At 46.2% G+C, this 12,458-nt stretch overlaps 1 protein-coding gene across 2 annotated transcripts in view; it reads left to right on the forward strand.

Annotated features, from left to right (window-relative positions):
* Nucleotides 1–12,458, forward strand: part of glra3 (glycine receptor, alpha 3) — a 224,254-nt gene that overhangs the window by 81,752 nt on the left and 130,044 nt on the right. For both annotated transcript variants that reach the window (XM_080189748.1, XM_080189749.1), the window contains exon 3: nt 6,341–6,408. In XM_080189748.1, coding sequence (XP_080045874.1) covers nt 6,341–6,408 — 68 coding nt within the window. The remainder of the gene's footprint in view (nt 1–6,340; nt 6,409–12,458) is intronic.

Consider the following 12,458-nt stretch of genomic DNA (forward strand, 5'->3'; position numbering starts at 1 on the left):
TCCACGAAGGCCATGGAGATCTAGCATGTGTGTATGTGTGTGTGTGTATGGCCTTTGGGTGTGCACATGTGTGTGTGAGCATGCATGTGCGTGCATGTGCATGTGTGTGTGCACTGCGTGTGTGTGCGCACATGCTTGTACGTGTGTGCGTTGGTGTGTGTATGTGCATGTGCGTGTGCATTTATGAGTGTGTGTGTATGTGAGTGTGTGTGCATGTGTGAGTGTGCGCATGTATGAGTGTGTGTTCGTGCTTGCGTGTGTGGGCATGTGTGTGTTTTTGCTATAAATTCCCCATCCGCAAATCCATACGACTGACAACAGTTATCTATCTGTCAGACCACGAAACTCTGGGGCCTCAGACTACAGTCCAGCAGCAACCATACCAATGGCTATTGGTATCAGAGATGGCAAGGGACTGGGATAACATTGGATGGAGGAGTAGGCACAGTGTGATTAAGAGGATCATGGATTGGATGCATGGGAAATGGAGGGATCTTTTAGAAAGTCTGTGTTGTTGAAGGTGTGGAGGTGCTAAAGGTGACGCTAACAGGAGAAATCTGTGGGATTGGGGTCTGTGGGGGGTGAGGGGGTAGGGTTGAATCGAGGGTCATTGATTGCAGGTGGTCAGTAGTTTCCAGAAGGATCACCAGAGCTGGGGGGGGAGGAGGCGGTGGGAGGTGGTCATAGTTCTGGTGTGGAAATGATTGGAGGATAATTGGGTTTGGTGTTAGCTGTGAAGGGTCAGTAATTGCAGGGGGATGTGGTTCAAGAGGAAGATTGTGAAGATCAAGAAGGTTTATAGGTTAACTGAAAATGTTGTGAAGGTACTTACCACACGGATCCAGTGCCTCTCACCTCCTTTCACCTGATGGATTTGTCCAGGTGTGGGAAACCTAGCTTAAGGGGTTAAAAATATAAACCCTATAAAAATGAAAATTAAACATTTTATATAATTCAAAAAAAGTGATTATGAGACCTTGAACAGTTTAGCATAGGAAATGAGGCACACTGGTACTGCCCACCTGGCACACTGGCAGTGCCCACCAGGCACATTAGCCCTGCCAACCTGGAACCCTGGCACTGTCCACCAGGCAGCATTACAGTGCCGGGGCAGTGCCAAGGGGGTGGAGCCAGAGTGGGTGTAGAGCGATGACAGGGGCATGACAAGTGGGGAGCTCCATAGAGGTGAGAGGGACATCTGCTTAGGTGGAAGGGGAGGGGGGATCTCTGCCAGTTGGTGAGCTCAAGGAGTCAGGGAGGGAGGCAGGTTGATCAGCAAGAGGGTGTGGCATTGTCTGTAGGGGGAGCAATGTCTGTTGTGGAGGGGTGGTGTACGGGAGTCGGTCTCCCAGTACATTGGCAGCCCCCTAGAGCTCAGTAGCCGGCTTCAATGGTGAGCTGAGCCTCCATCCTGCCCCCTGCTGGTAGGAATTGCACCTTGGCTCTTATGTTGCACAAAGTGCCATAAGGCTATATTTTTAAACTCAGCAAAAAAAGTCCGAAATTTTCCTGTTTTCTCACTCATTCGGCGCTTAGAAACTTTGTTGTTTGCTCACGCCCTACATGACTATGAAAGGTTTGAATTGCGCTTCCTCAGGGTGGATTCATCACCACATCTCATTGTGCCTCCATTAAAACCATGAGTGGGTGGGTTTGAGGAGAATGGATTCCTGCTTCAGATTTTTAGCCTTTTCGATATCCCCCCCTCCCCATCCCCAAGCTAACACAACTATTTTGGGGTGGGATCGATTAAAAATATTCCCCAGTGTGAGTCCCAAGAGGAACATGAAGTCAAATTGCCTTCTTCCTGCTATTAATACTCTCTCTTGCCCATTGAGACAGTCCCTCCAAACATCGCTGAACGAGCTTTGCTCTAATTGACAGTGTCTTTGCAGGCAACTAAATGCTCTACCTGACTGTTTTTTTTATAGTGATGTAGAGTCACTGATGTTGGGTGACATTCACTGTTCTGATGCTATTCTTAGCATCACACTGAAAGAGTTCTGAATCTCATAGGCAATTCGCTTAAAAAAAGTCATCAGTTTGGGTTTGATTATGCAAGCACGTTTTCTACATGGAATGTTTATCTTTTCTACATTAATGCTTCTGCCTTGCAAATACAAAACAAAGAAATATGCAATAAAGCAGTACCACAATTCAATATTATTCCATCGTTCATAATAGTTCACGATCATGTTTCACTCAAAATGGCTCAGAAAATTAACTGAGCACTTAAAAAACACGCACAATCTTTTGTGGGGGCGGCACGATGGTGCATTGGTTAGCACTGCTGCCTCACAGTGCCAGGGACCTGGGTTCAATTCTGGCCTTGGATCACTGTGGAGTTTGCATGTTCTCCCCATGCCTGCAAGGGTCTCCTCCAGGTGTTCCGGTTTCCTCCCAAAGACCTAAGATGTGCAGGTTAGGTGGATTGGCCGTGCTAAATTGCTCTTTAGCGTCAGGGGATTAGCAGGGTAAATATATGGGTTAAGGGTGGAATTGTGGTTGGTGCAGGCTCGATGGGCTGAATGGCCTCCTTCTGCACTATAGGGATTCTATGACAGCAATATTTCCTCGACAAGGACCATGAAAGTGAGAAGGTTGGCTCTGGCAATCTTGCAAGAAGTGCTTATGGAATGTGCGGATAAGTGGCAAATGAAGCTCAATATGAAGAAATGTGAGGTGATATATTTTGGTCGGAAGAACATGGAGAGTCAGTATAAAATAGAGGGTGCACTCTAAAGGGTACACAGAGCAGAGGGACCTGTGTGTACATGTGCATAGGTTATTAAGGTTAAGAGAATGGTTAGTGGAGCACACGGTATCCTAGATGTTATGAATGGGGCATAGAGTACAAGACCAAGAAGGGTATGTTGGGTTTATAATCAGACACTAGATAGACCTCAGCTGCAGTACTGGAGCTCCGGGCCCCACATTTTAGGAAGGAAGTAAAGACATTGAAGAGAGTGCAGAACAGGTTTCTGAGAATGATTCCAACAATGAGAAATTTCAGTGCTGGAGATACGTTGGCAAAGTTGGAACTTTTTTCCTTTGATGAAAGAAGGCTGATAGGAAATTTGTGGAATTGTTCAAATTCACAAGGGACCTGGACAGAAGGATACTATTAGCAGAAGGATTGAGAACCAGGGAGCACAAATTTAATGAAGTTGGTAAAAGAAGGAAAAACCAAGGGCGGAATACGGTACAGTGGTTAGTACTGAAGCCTCACAGCATCAGGGACCCGGGTTTGATCCCAATGTTGGGCCACTGTCTATGTGGAGTTTGCATGTTCTCCCAGTGTCCGTGTGGGTTTCCTCTGGGTGCTCCAGTTTCCCCCCACACTCCAAAGATGTGTGCGTTAGGTGGACTGGCCATGATAAATTGTCCCTTGCTGTCAGGGGGATTAGCGGGGTAAATATGTGGGGTTACGAAGACAGGGCATGAATTAGATCTTTGTTGGTGCAGGCTTGATAGGCCGAATGGCCTTCTTCTGCAACATAGAAATTCATGTGAAGAAAACACCTTTTCTCACAGCGGGTGGCTAGGCTTGGGATTGCACTGCCAGAGAGCATGATGGAGGCAAGTTCAGACAAGTCATTCAAGAGGGCCGGCACAGTGGCACAGTGGTTAGCACTGCTGCCTCATAGCACCAGAGACCTGGGTTCGATTCCCAGCTTGGGTCACCGTCTGTGTGGAGTTAGCACATTCTCCCCATGTCTGAATGGGTTTCCTCTGGGTGCTCTGGTTTCCTCCCACAGTCTGAAAGACTTGCTGGTTAGGTGTGTTGATCCAAACAGGTGGCGAAGTGTGGTGACTAGAGGAATTTCACTGCAGTGTTAATGTAAGCCTTACTTGTGACTGATAAATAACCAAAAAAAAGATTATTTGAATTGAAGCAACGTATAGGGGTATGGAGAAAAGGTAAGGGAATGGCACACAGTGTGTGCAGACTTGATGGGCCAAATGGTCTCCTTCTGCACTGTAATCATTCTGTGAAAATAATCCCTTCCATAATAGGTGTTGGCCTTGGGCTGTTGGTCGTACTCTTAGCTCAGAGTCATGAAAGTTGTGGATTCAAGTCCCATTCCAGAGGCTTGAGTCCATTATCCAGGCCGACACTCCAGTACTGAGGGAGAGTAGCACTATCAGAGCTGCCATCCATTATATGAAGAAAATAACTAAGAAGGCTGCCCGCCCTCTCAGGAGAATGTAACTGATCTGAGGGGGCAATAGTGGAGTTCACCCTATGTCCGAGTCAATATTTACCCCTGGACAAACATCACAAAAAACAACTAATGTGTCATGTAGCTCAGTGCTATTTGTGGCATCTTGCTGTGTGCCATTAGAGTGTAGTACTTCTTTGCCTTACAGCACTGACTGGAATTCAGAAGCATTTCATTGGCTGAGATCTGCCGGCTATCCTGAGGTTATAAATACATAAATTCAAGTTCTTTAATCTTGATTTTGCTTTGCAGACATTACACAATAAACAACAACCTTACCACCTAACAAAGCAGTCTGTTAGTTGGGTTTTTTGCCTGCTGGTTACACGGTTGTGGGGAAGCGATGGCCTAGTGGTATTATCGCTAGACTATTAATCCAGAAATCCCACCACAGCAGATAGAACATAGAACATTACAGTGTGGTACAGACCCTTCAGCCCTCGATGTTGCGCCGACCTGTGAAGCCAAACTAAAGCCCATCTGACCTACACTATTCCAATATTATCCATATGTTTATCCAATGACCATTTCAATGCCATTAATGTTGGCGAATCCATTACTGTTGCAGGCCCTTACTACTCTCTGAATAAAGAACCTACCTCTGACATCTGTCTTATATCTATCACCCTCAATTTAAAGCTGTGTCCCCTCGTGCTAGCCATCTCCATCCGAGGAAAAAGGCTCACACACTGTCCACCCTATCTAATCCTGATTAAGATGGTGGAATTTGAATTCAATAATAAAAAAATCAGAGAGGTGTGGTGTCCATTAAACCATAATGCCCTTTTGTATCATGTTGAGACATCTCCCTCTCCCAACATCCACATGCATGCTGGGAGAAATGAAAATCTACAGCCAATGTGGAGAGGAAATGTTCTGAAAAATTGCTCTTTGATCCTCTCAACCAATCAAAACCAATCCAAAATATCATAGATCATAGAATCTCTACAGTGTTACACTGAAGAAGGTGGCCATTGGAATTGTGGTCAGTGCAGACTCAATGGGCCAAATGGCCTCCTTCTGGACTGTAGGATTCTATGATTCCATGAATCCCTATGCCAATTTACACCCCTCATCTGCTGTTACTCTGAGAGATTATCTTACCCAAGCCCTCTTCCCTGCCCTCTCCCTGTGATCCCAGACCATGGCTAACCTATCTAATCTACCTATCTTGGAACTCTCAGGGGCAATTCAACATGGCCAATGTGCCCAACCTGCACATCTTTGGAGTATGGGAGGAAACTGAAGCTCCAGGAGGAAACCCACACTGATACGGGGAGAACATGCAAACTCCATGTAGACAGTCATCCAAGGCTGGAATTGAACCCGAGTCCCTGGTGCTGTGAGGCAGCAGTGCTAGCCACTGCGCCACTGTGCCGCCCTGGTAGCCAAATCTTATCTGCCAGGTTTATTTGGAATCACAAACTTTTGGAGAGCTGTTCCTTCATCCGGTGAGTCCTGATGAAGGAACAGTGCTCTGAAAGCCCTTAATTCCAAATAAACCTGCTACTTTAACCTGGTGCTGTAAGACTTGTTGCTGTGCCGACCCCAGTCCAACGCCGGCATTTCCATCTCACACCTTATCTGTTTATCCTTGTTTTTTTTAAAATTCTTTCATGGGATGTGGGCACCGTTAGCTCAGTCAACATTTTCATGGTCCCTCCCTAATTGACCTTGAGGAGGTGGTGATGAGCTGTCTCCTTGAACGGCTGAGATCCACGCGGTGTAGGAACTGCTGTCGGAGAGGGAGTTCCGACCGCTGGAGGCCCCCAGCAATCTCGATGATGTGCGATGCAGTCTGTGCCCCAGTCTGCCCTCACAACAGAAACTGGCATGAGCGCCACTCTGTCCTGTGATCTCGCTACCACTTGTGAGCTGGGGTACCCTTTGCAGCTGCTACTCAGGAGCCCATCCAGATAAAAACAGAGACAGCGGGAGACAGAGTAAGGCAATCAAAACAGAAAGAGTGGGAGGGAGAAGAAGCTGTGAGCAAGTTCTCGGGGTCTCTGCACAATGTCAGGAGTGAACTTGATGCATGTGGACATTTTGCACTCCGTCTTTCACTGCATGTTGGAGAGAGTATTTGTGCTTCACTGTTTTGCTCATTATCTTTTCAGGCCCTCCTGTTAATGTCAGCTGTAACATATTCATCAACAGTTTTGGTTCAATTGCTGAAACAACTATGGTGAGTACAAATATTCATAACTCCCTTTGTGCAGTAAGCTGCCTCATAATGATATATATAACTGCATCATTTCTAACATTATATGTACATATAAAACTATAAATTTGTCAATATATGTGTTTCCTTTCCCAATTTGCTTTTTATTTACAGGGCAGCTGTCTTCCTTTAAGGCCTTATTACATAGTGCTTTTATTGAAACATGTTTCATGTAGCTGTCGGGCATAAGAGATAACAAGTCAAAGAAAATCGTAAGGACTCTTTCTGGATGTTTGGGTACAATGAGTAACTATGATAAGAATACAGACAGAGGGCTCAATTTTCAAATGGGCTGGGGCCCGAAATCAGAGGTCATAGAATAGCTACAGTGTAGAAGGAGGCCATTTGGCCCATTGAGTCTCTACTGACTCTCCGATGGAGCATCTTACCCTGACCCTATCCCCATAACTCCACTTTTACATCATTGGTCCACTGAACATGCACATCTTTGGACACCAACAGGCAATTTACCATGACCAATTCATCTAACATATACATCTTTAGACACTGAAAGGCAATGTACCATGGCTAATTCACCTAAACTACAGATTTTTGGACACTAACTGGCAATGTACCATGGCCAATCCACCTGACCTACACATCATTGGACACGAACAGGCAACTTATCATGGCCAATCCACCTAACCTACACATCTTTGAACACTAAGGGGCATTTAACGTGGCCAATTCACTTCATCAACACATCTTTGTGGGAGGAAACTGGAGCACTTGGAGGAAACCCACACAGGCACAGGGAGAATATGCAAATTCCACACAGACAGACATCCAAGCCAGGAAATCGAACCTGGTTTCCTCTCAACATCCCCACCCCAAGCTGCTGCTTTTAATAAGGGCAGCTCAAGGGGGGATAGACTGCCTGCCTTGTGGGTCATTAAAGTTAAGCACAAAGTTTATTGAGGCCCTGTCCTGAGATCTCCACCTGATACTGTGGATGGTTCAATTTGACTAGACTGTGACTCAGTCCAACACAGTGGACTGAGACTGGGAAGAAGAGGGGAGGGGGAATAGATTACGTGAGGGACCCGACTTCTGACCCACAATGGCTACTAGGCCAGAGCTGTGTCCATTGGTCATCTAGTGGAAAGATTGTCCCTTCAGCATCATGGCCAGGCAGCTATGGCCATTGCAAAAAAAATGACCTCTTCTTCAGTGGGTGTCTTCATATTGAGGGTCCCTACCTCTCCATTATGAACCTGTAACTCCCACTTTGACCAATGCGTCAGAGCCAATTGGGCCTTCACTCTTGGGAGCCAAGTTGCCACCCTTACAGTATGTCATTAGTTAACCTGACTGGTTGAATGTTACTAGAACACTCAGTGCAGGAACTGAAAATCTTAGCTATAAAAAAAGGTATCAAATAATAGGAGGGTGTTTTGCTGAGTGAGAAATTGGACCTTGAAAAACATGAACTTGAAGAATCTCCACAGCAACAGCAGATGGGGGTGTAAATTGGCAAAGGGATTCATGGAATTATAGAATCCTACAGTGCAGAAGGAGGCCATTCGATCAATCAAGTCTTCACTGACCACAATTCCAGTCAGGCCATATCCACATAACCCCATAACCCCATGCCTTCACCCTAGCTAGTCCTCCTGACGCTTAGGGGCAATTTCGCATGGCCAATCCGCCTATCTTTGGACTATGGGAGGAAAGTGGAGCACCTGGAAGAAACCCATGCAGACACAGGGAGAATGTGGACAGTCCACACAGACAGCCACCCAACTGAACCTGGTCCCTGGAGCTGTGAGGCAGCAGTGCTAACCCCTGTGCCACCATTCTACCCCTTGATTATACTTGGGCCCAATTCCCTTTTTTGCTCAGTATTACACCATAAGAAGTCCAACAGGTTTATTTGGTAGCACAAGTTACTAGCTTTTAGAGCACTGCCCCTTCATCAGGTGAGTGATGATGAAGGAGCAATGCTCCGAAAGCTAGTGGCTTTTGCTACCAAATAAACCTGTTGGACTTTAACCTGGTGTTGTGAGACTGTGTTTATCCCAGTCCAACACCGGCATCTTCACATCACCACTATTACACCAACAGCAGTGTGCTAGAAGATCATAAACTTGGCTAGGACCTGGAAACATTGAGTTCCAGCCTAGTGTTGGAGTTAGTTAGAGCTTATTAAGCAGTAGAAGGAATGTCCATTCTTGACAATAAGAGGCTTCCCACCATCAGCTCTTGAAAATGCCAGATATATCCTTGGCAGTGGCATTGAATGTGCCTTTGAACTGTGGGTGAGACCCACCTGTACAATGGATTGTGATTTGCTTTTGAATATTATAAACAGTACATTAACACAGGAGATCATGGGCAGCTTTCTTTTATCATTGGCGATGGGGAGTCAGTAGCCTGGTGATACTGTCACTAGGCAATAATCCAGAAACTCAGCTAATGTTCAGGTTCGAATCCCACCACGGCAGATGGTGAAATTGGAATTCAATAAAAACAAATTTGGAATTAAGGATCCACTGATGACCATGAAACCGTTGTCACTTGTCGGAAAAATGCATCTGATTCACTAACCTGGTCCTTTAGGGAAGCAAATCTGCCATCCTTACCCGGTCTGGCTTCCATGCGACTCTAGAGCCACAGCAATGTGGTTGACTCTCAACTGCCCTTGGGCAACTAGGGATGGACAATAGATGTTGGCCAGCCAGCGACACCCATGTCCAATGAATGAATAAAAAAAATCCAATACCACCCACAAACCCACCCTTGATCTGGCTACTCCCGTCAAACAGCATTGCTGACGGCCACATACACTAAATACACCTCATGTTCCAGGTACCCAATCAACTGATGTTCTCTGGGCTTGCGCTGGAGGTCACCATTCATGCCAATGCTTTGGTCATCTTTCCCTTTGAAGGAGAGAAAAGTAACATCCATTTTTATTATTGATTCCAAAATGCTGGAAAATGCACCAATAGGGCAGAAATCCCCCATCCGGGACCAGGTCCTGTGGTGGTGGCCGGAACGGGAAATGTTTCGCTCTGTGAATGTCAACGGAAAACTTCACCCCCATATCTTCCAAACCTGGTATAATTAATTATGCCTCCAGAGGTATCATAGATAACGAGTGTTACACCATTGTTCGCAATGGAGTAGGCTTGATGGTGCACAACCCTCATCATACCTGGGGTGCCATATTTACAAAGTCCCTGACATCACTGACCCACTACTGACGAAAGTAAATGGACATCCTGCGAACTGAAGATGGATCTCCAGGATCATTCTAAGGCTGGAATTTGGGACTCTTACAGCTGGAAGATCAACCTGGATTGGTGCTTCCTCCACTCGCTACTGCGAGGAGCTGCCAGAGTCCAGGATCACTGAAGATCCCCATCCCAAACTCCAGAGACAGGCCTAGACCATCGTTAGGCAAGACCTCAGTTTTGCACTCCAAGTTGGTCCAGAAGAGCCCCCCTGCCAGCAGGGGGGGGGCATGGGAGAATTCCAGCCATTCCGTCAAAAATTCCATTTGTTCAGGTGTTCACGTGTCCCAAACCATCCCATTGGAGTTTAAAGCTTATTAGTGTCACAAATAGGCTTGCATTATCACTGCAAAGAACTCACTGTGAAAATTCCCGAGTCGTCATACTCCACTGCCTGTTTGGGTACACTAAGGGAAAATTTAGCGTGGCCAATGCACCTAACCAGCACGTCTTTTGGACTGTGGGAGAAAACCAGGGCACCCAGAGGAAAGACATGTAGATACGGGGAGAACGTGCAGAATCTACACTGCCAGTTACCCAAGCCGGGAATTGAACCTGGTTTCCTGGCGCTGTGAGGCCGTATTGCTAACCACTGTGCCACCATGCCACCCCCAAGATTTCGAAATCTCAAAGACAGATCAAATGCTTTTAGTCTTTACAGGCCCCTTTAGACCTTCAAGCACTTCAGACACTAAACTTAATTGCCCTCCCTAAACATTGCTAGCTGTCATCCTCACCTTTCACCTTTGATCAAGCTTGTCGTGGGATGCCTGAATCTCCTCATGTGCCTTTATGTCACCCCTGTGCAGTATCTTCCAACATTTTATTATGCTTGCAGTGCTATATAAATGTATATTGCTGTTGCAAGTCTTTAATTTCCTCCGTGAATCATAGAATCCCTACAGTACAGAAGAACATAAGAACATAAGAAATAGGAGCAGGAGTAGGCCATCTAGCCCTTCGAGCCTGCCCCGCCATTCAATAAGATCATGGCTGATCTGTCGCTGCTCAGTTCCACTTTCCCGCCCTCTCCCCATAACCCTTAATCCCCTCTCTTATCAAAAACCCAAAAAAAATCAAAAAAAAAGGAGGCCGTTCAGCCCATTGGGTCAGTACCACCCACAATCCACCCAGGCCCGATTCCCGTAATCCCTCATATTTACCCTAGCTAATCCCCCTGACACTAAGGGGCAATTTATATGGCCAATCAACCTAACCCGCACATCTTTGAACTGTGGGAGGAAACTGGAGTGCCTGGAGAAAACCCACGCAGACATGGGGAAAATGTGCAAACTTCACAGGGACAGTGACTCGAGGCTGGAATTGAACCCTGGCCCCTGGCGCTATGAGGCAGCAGTGCTAACCACTGTGCCACCGTGCCACAAATGTGTATCTACCACTTGAAGTACAAGTGTGTCCCTGCATTTCACCTGTTTTCACCTGTCACAGATATTTAGTTAGGACAACCATTCAGCTATCAGCTTCGGCTGCTGCATAGCACCTGGGAAATTAATAATTCGCTTCTGCCAGTTTCCTAGCTTGACATGCTTAGGACAAGCTTCCGCTTGGAGGCTCTTATGATATGAGTGGCACTGACAGGGCAGCATTTACAATTCATATCGTACTTGCCCTCAGGGCATTACCAGTTGACCAGATAGCGTGGGACTGGAGTCACGTGTATGTAGGCCATGTTGAGTCACAGTGGCATTTCTGTTCCCTTTTGTGGAGGGCATTAGAACCTTAAAGAATTTTGCGAAGGGTTCGCTCACGGAGAAGACAGTTAAATAATACATTTTTAAAATTAGTTCCGAGGAAATGAATAAATAATTCAGCCTCGGCATGCTCCAGTCCTTTGAGAGTTAATATGCGGCTTTTAAGATTGCAGAATAAGGGATGTTCTCAGAAGAACGCTATAGTACTGAAATCTATGTCTCAAGCTGGGGGGGTTTGTTATTATCAGGATGGCAACTAATTTAAGGGATACGCAATGTGCAACAGTCATATTGAAAAGGTAACTGCTGAAGTGCCCCTGTATGACTAATGCTCCAGACGTAAGCACAAGACTCATTCTGATGCATTGCTTTATCAGAAACCCCTTATTCATAATTGCATTAACCGGCCTCCACCACACTTTCCTGGGCTGTTCTTCAGCTATTGTTAATGCCCATCTATAATCGGATTATTCTGAGCATTTCCACATGAATCCTCAGCTTAATGTACAACTCAAGTGCCAGGTAGTTATTCAAAGAGCAAAGAACAGAACAAGACAGCACAGGAACAGGCCCTTTGGCCCTCCAAGCTTACGCTGCACACATTGTCCTATCTAGTCCACCGCTTGGGTCCCTCTATTCCCAATTTGTTCATGCACCTATCCAGATAAGTCTTAAATGTCCCTAACGTATCTGCCTCAACCACCTCACTTGGCAGTTCATTCCAGGCCACCACCACCCTCTGTGTAAAAAAAACTTCCCCCGCACATCTCCACTGAACCTTTCCCACTCAAGCCGTCCCATGATACATGAATGTTCTTCCTCGGACCCATCCTCGTGGGGTTAAGTAGGAACAGGAGTATGCTTAGTGGGCACCTCATGCCTGCTCTGTCCATCAATCAAATCATAGCTGATCTTTTATTTCAAGTCCTATTTCCAACCTTATCCACATATCCCTTGATTCCCTATCAATTTCATCCCTGAGCAGACTGAATGGGTGGGATTCTCCAGCCATGCTCGGCTCAAAACTGGAGAATCGCACCCGAGGTCAGTGGACCATTGCATGGTC

This window comes from Carcharhinus amblyrhynchos, chromosome 5, assembly GCF_965287045.1.
Source record: "Carcharhinus amblyrhynchos chromosome 5, sCarAmb.v2.hapA, whole genome shotgun sequence".
NCBI classification, from domain to species: Eukaryota; Metazoa; Chordata; class Chondrichthyes; order Carcharhiniformes; family Carcharhinidae; genus Carcharhinus; species Carcharhinus amblyrhynchos.